At 46.6% G+C, this 2,775-nt stretch overlaps 1 protein-coding gene across 1 annotated transcript; it reads right to left on the bottom strand.

Annotated features, from left to right (window-relative positions):
* Window positions 1–1,292: 1,292 nt before the first annotated feature.
* On the bottom strand, window positions 1,293–2,500 carry LOC109745600 (glycine-rich RNA-binding protein GRP1A). The gene is made up of 2 exons (XM_020304720.3): window positions 2,231–2,500; window positions 1,293–1,738 (listed from the first exon to the last, which is right to left on the bottom strand). The coding sequence occupies exons 1-2, from the start codon at window positions 2,369–2,371 to the stop codon at window positions 1,571–1,573; spliced, it is 309 nt and encodes a 102-aa protein (XP_020160309.1). The 5' UTR covers window positions 2,372–2,500; the 3' UTR covers window positions 1,293–1,570.
* Window positions 2,501–2,775: the final 275 nt, after the last annotated feature.

The following is a 2,775-nucleotide window of genomic DNA, read 5'->3' as shown; positions in this document are numbered from 1 at the left end:
CAAGTCAGACACTAATAGACGTGGTCCATTTTGACCCACTCAGCCCGAGCACTCACAGCTCTCACATTCGAGGGAGCTCAGATACTCTAGTGATACTCCCAAGCTCAAACGCTCACTTATAAACAGTAAAATAAAAAAGAAGTAAAATCATTAAAAAATCTAAATATATTTTTGTGGTAAACTTTGATAAATGTTTTGTATGCTTCCAAAATTTTAGTACGAAATGACATTCCTGGAAGTCATGGTAAGAAAAGCAAAATCGATATTCCAAAAATGCTAGTTTTAAAAACATTTTGGAGTGGTGATTTTGTATTTTTTGCCACGCCTTCCCCGAATGTCATTTTGTGCTGCAATTTTGCATGCATACAAAACATTTGTTGATGTTTACCAAAAAAATCAGATTTTTTTGAACTTTTTTACTATTTTTTTATTCTAGTGTTCATAAAGGAGCATTTGAGCTCGGGAGCAGAATAGGACTTTCGTACCAAATGCAGACTATTCTTTTCTCTAGGTAGAGTTATTAGCTCATCGTGTTTCCTGTTCAAGACGACAAATCATGTAAGCTTATGCAGTTTGATCTTGGCTATGGATTGGGAAAATACACTGTGAACAACCAAAAATTGAGTCCTGTCCTAAGTAGGATGTGCAGTTCGTATACCTGGGAAGCATTATGTTTGTATATTTCCCAGGCAGAGCTGCTGGTATCAGCCCATTATTATGTTCTTACCTTGGCTTTTATCTTCTCTCTGCTTTTATTTGGGCGAGAGATACACTTGGGAACATGTAAACGGAGGAAGAGACGGCCTCGGAGTGAAAAGAGACTTGCAAAGGTTCAGAGAAAACAAAGACCCAATAACCGTTCAACTTGCAAAGGTTCACTTCTTAACAAAATAAAATAAAATAAGACTCGCCAGGGTGCAAAGGTTCAGAGAAAACAAAGACCCAACCACTGTTCCAACTTGGAAAGGTTCAGAGAAAACAAAGCATTCAGTCCAAGGCTACCACCCGTTCAAGTACATTCAGAAATGTATAGCAATTACCCTATTCCCTGATAAGAAAAACAGAACACCTCATCCCTTCAAGTCACAAATGAACTTGACAGGTAGCTCAACGATAGAGCTTCACACAACATTATATAGCTGCTGCTTATCTCGCAAGCACAACACACAAACCAGCTAGTAGTATTTTCCTCAGTTCAGGTAAACCACATCCTCAATTCCTCATACACAGCATGTTGAGAGCATCAGTATTCCACCACGCACGCCGGGTATGGGGATAAAAGATGGAAATCATTCACGCGAAATCGGCCAAATGATTAAATGATACTACTGCATTTCACCACAGCAGTTGGTTAAACGATCCTAGTACATGTTCAACAGCCATAAGCGAACGATGCGCAACACAGATAGATAGACATTCGGCAGGTTCCTCTCATCTGACGACCATAAACTAAACCACCACACGAGACTGATAGCTTAAACTGCCACACGAGACTTGATAACTTAAACAGAGACGATAAGTTGATAAGCTGGTGGATTTAATGGCCGGCGGCCGACCTCCTAGTTGCTGTTCATGCCCTCCAGCAGCGGGGGCGCTGATTGGCTTGGCTGACGCTGATGGTGCGACCGCCAAGCTCCTGGCCGTCCATGCCCTGGATGGCGTTGTTCATCGAGTTGTCGTCGTCGAAGTTGACGAAGCCGAACCCGCGGGATCTGCCCGTCTCCCGGTCGGTGACGATCTGACAAATCAAAACACGAACGAGCGAGTCAGCGCACATGGAAATTTCACCAGATCTATGTGTAAACGAGGGAAAGTAAACCTAGAAACCCTAGAAAACAACAAGGTGACATGTACAATCCATCCAAAACTAACGAACTTGCAAGCAATGAATAAAACATCAAAGTGTACTTTTTTTGCGGGTAGAAGCATTATAAACAGTACCATCAAGCAACTTCCAAGCACGAACACGAATTACACAATGCCGATGAACACCGCCACCGGCCACCTAAAGGGGATCGACCCCATGTCCACACGGGAAAAGGGAGCAAACTACTAGGAAAGATCTAAAATCAACCACAATCGTACATGCGCGGGACCCTGGCCCCACTCATCGCCGGCGTTGACCGGAGAGGAGAGGGGAGGGGGCGACGGCGAAGGATCTACGACTGTAGAGAGAGGTGGAGGACTAAAATCAAAGACGAAGCCTTCACATCAAGAAACCTTCACTGACCTCGGCGCTGAGCGGGCGGTAGGCGTGGAAGGCGTCCTTGAGCAAGCGCTCATCGGTGCTCCAGGAGAGGTTGCCAACATAGGTGCGGTACTCGACCCCCGAGCGGTCCTTCCAGTCCGAATCCCACCACGGCGCCGACATTGCACTCGAAATAAACCCTAGCGCTGCGGAGAATCGAGGTTTTCTTAGGCCTGGGTGGGCGTCGGTCAGGCAGCGGGCAGTGGAGGCGTGAGACGAATGATCGAGGATGCGTGGGCGAGGCGATACGATGCCAGTATATACAGGGTGCAACTAGTCCACGCGTACCCGCGGGGATGGCGTGACAAACTTTTTTTTTAAACCAGAAACGACCCAGGAGTAGATCGTTTTGCTCTCGTCCGTGGCGGTTGGAACCCTAGCCGCCGCCAGGAGAGGCCAATCTTCCAGCGCCGTCCTTCGGCGGCCCCTCTCCACCGGTGACCTCGGTCCTTGGTGGTGAGGTGGGTCATCAGATTCATGCGTATGGATCGTTTTTGGTTGTTCATCGTCTTGGTTTCGGCGGCGAC

Source organism: Aegilops tauschii, chromosome 2 (assembly GCF_002575655.3).
Source record: "Aegilops tauschii subsp. strangulata cultivar AL8/78 chromosome 2, Aet v6.0, whole genome shotgun sequence".
In the NCBI taxonomy this organism is placed as follows: domain Eukaryota; kingdom Viridiplantae; phylum Streptophyta; class Magnoliopsida; order Poales; family Poaceae; genus Aegilops; species Aegilops tauschii.
The sequence above is the reverse complement of the archived record's forward strand: the minus strand, read 5'-3'. Positions and strand labels throughout refer to the sequence as shown.

Coding starts and splice junctions, on each gene's coding strand:
- LOC109745600 (XM_020304720.3), bottom strand. CDS start 2,371: ATGTCGGCGCCGTGGTGGGATTCGGACTGGAAGGACCGCTCGGGGGTC. Junction 1,739..2,230: donor ACCGCCCGCTCAGCGCCGAG/GTCAGTGAAGGT, acceptor TTGATTTGTCAG/ATCGTCACCGACCGGGAGAC.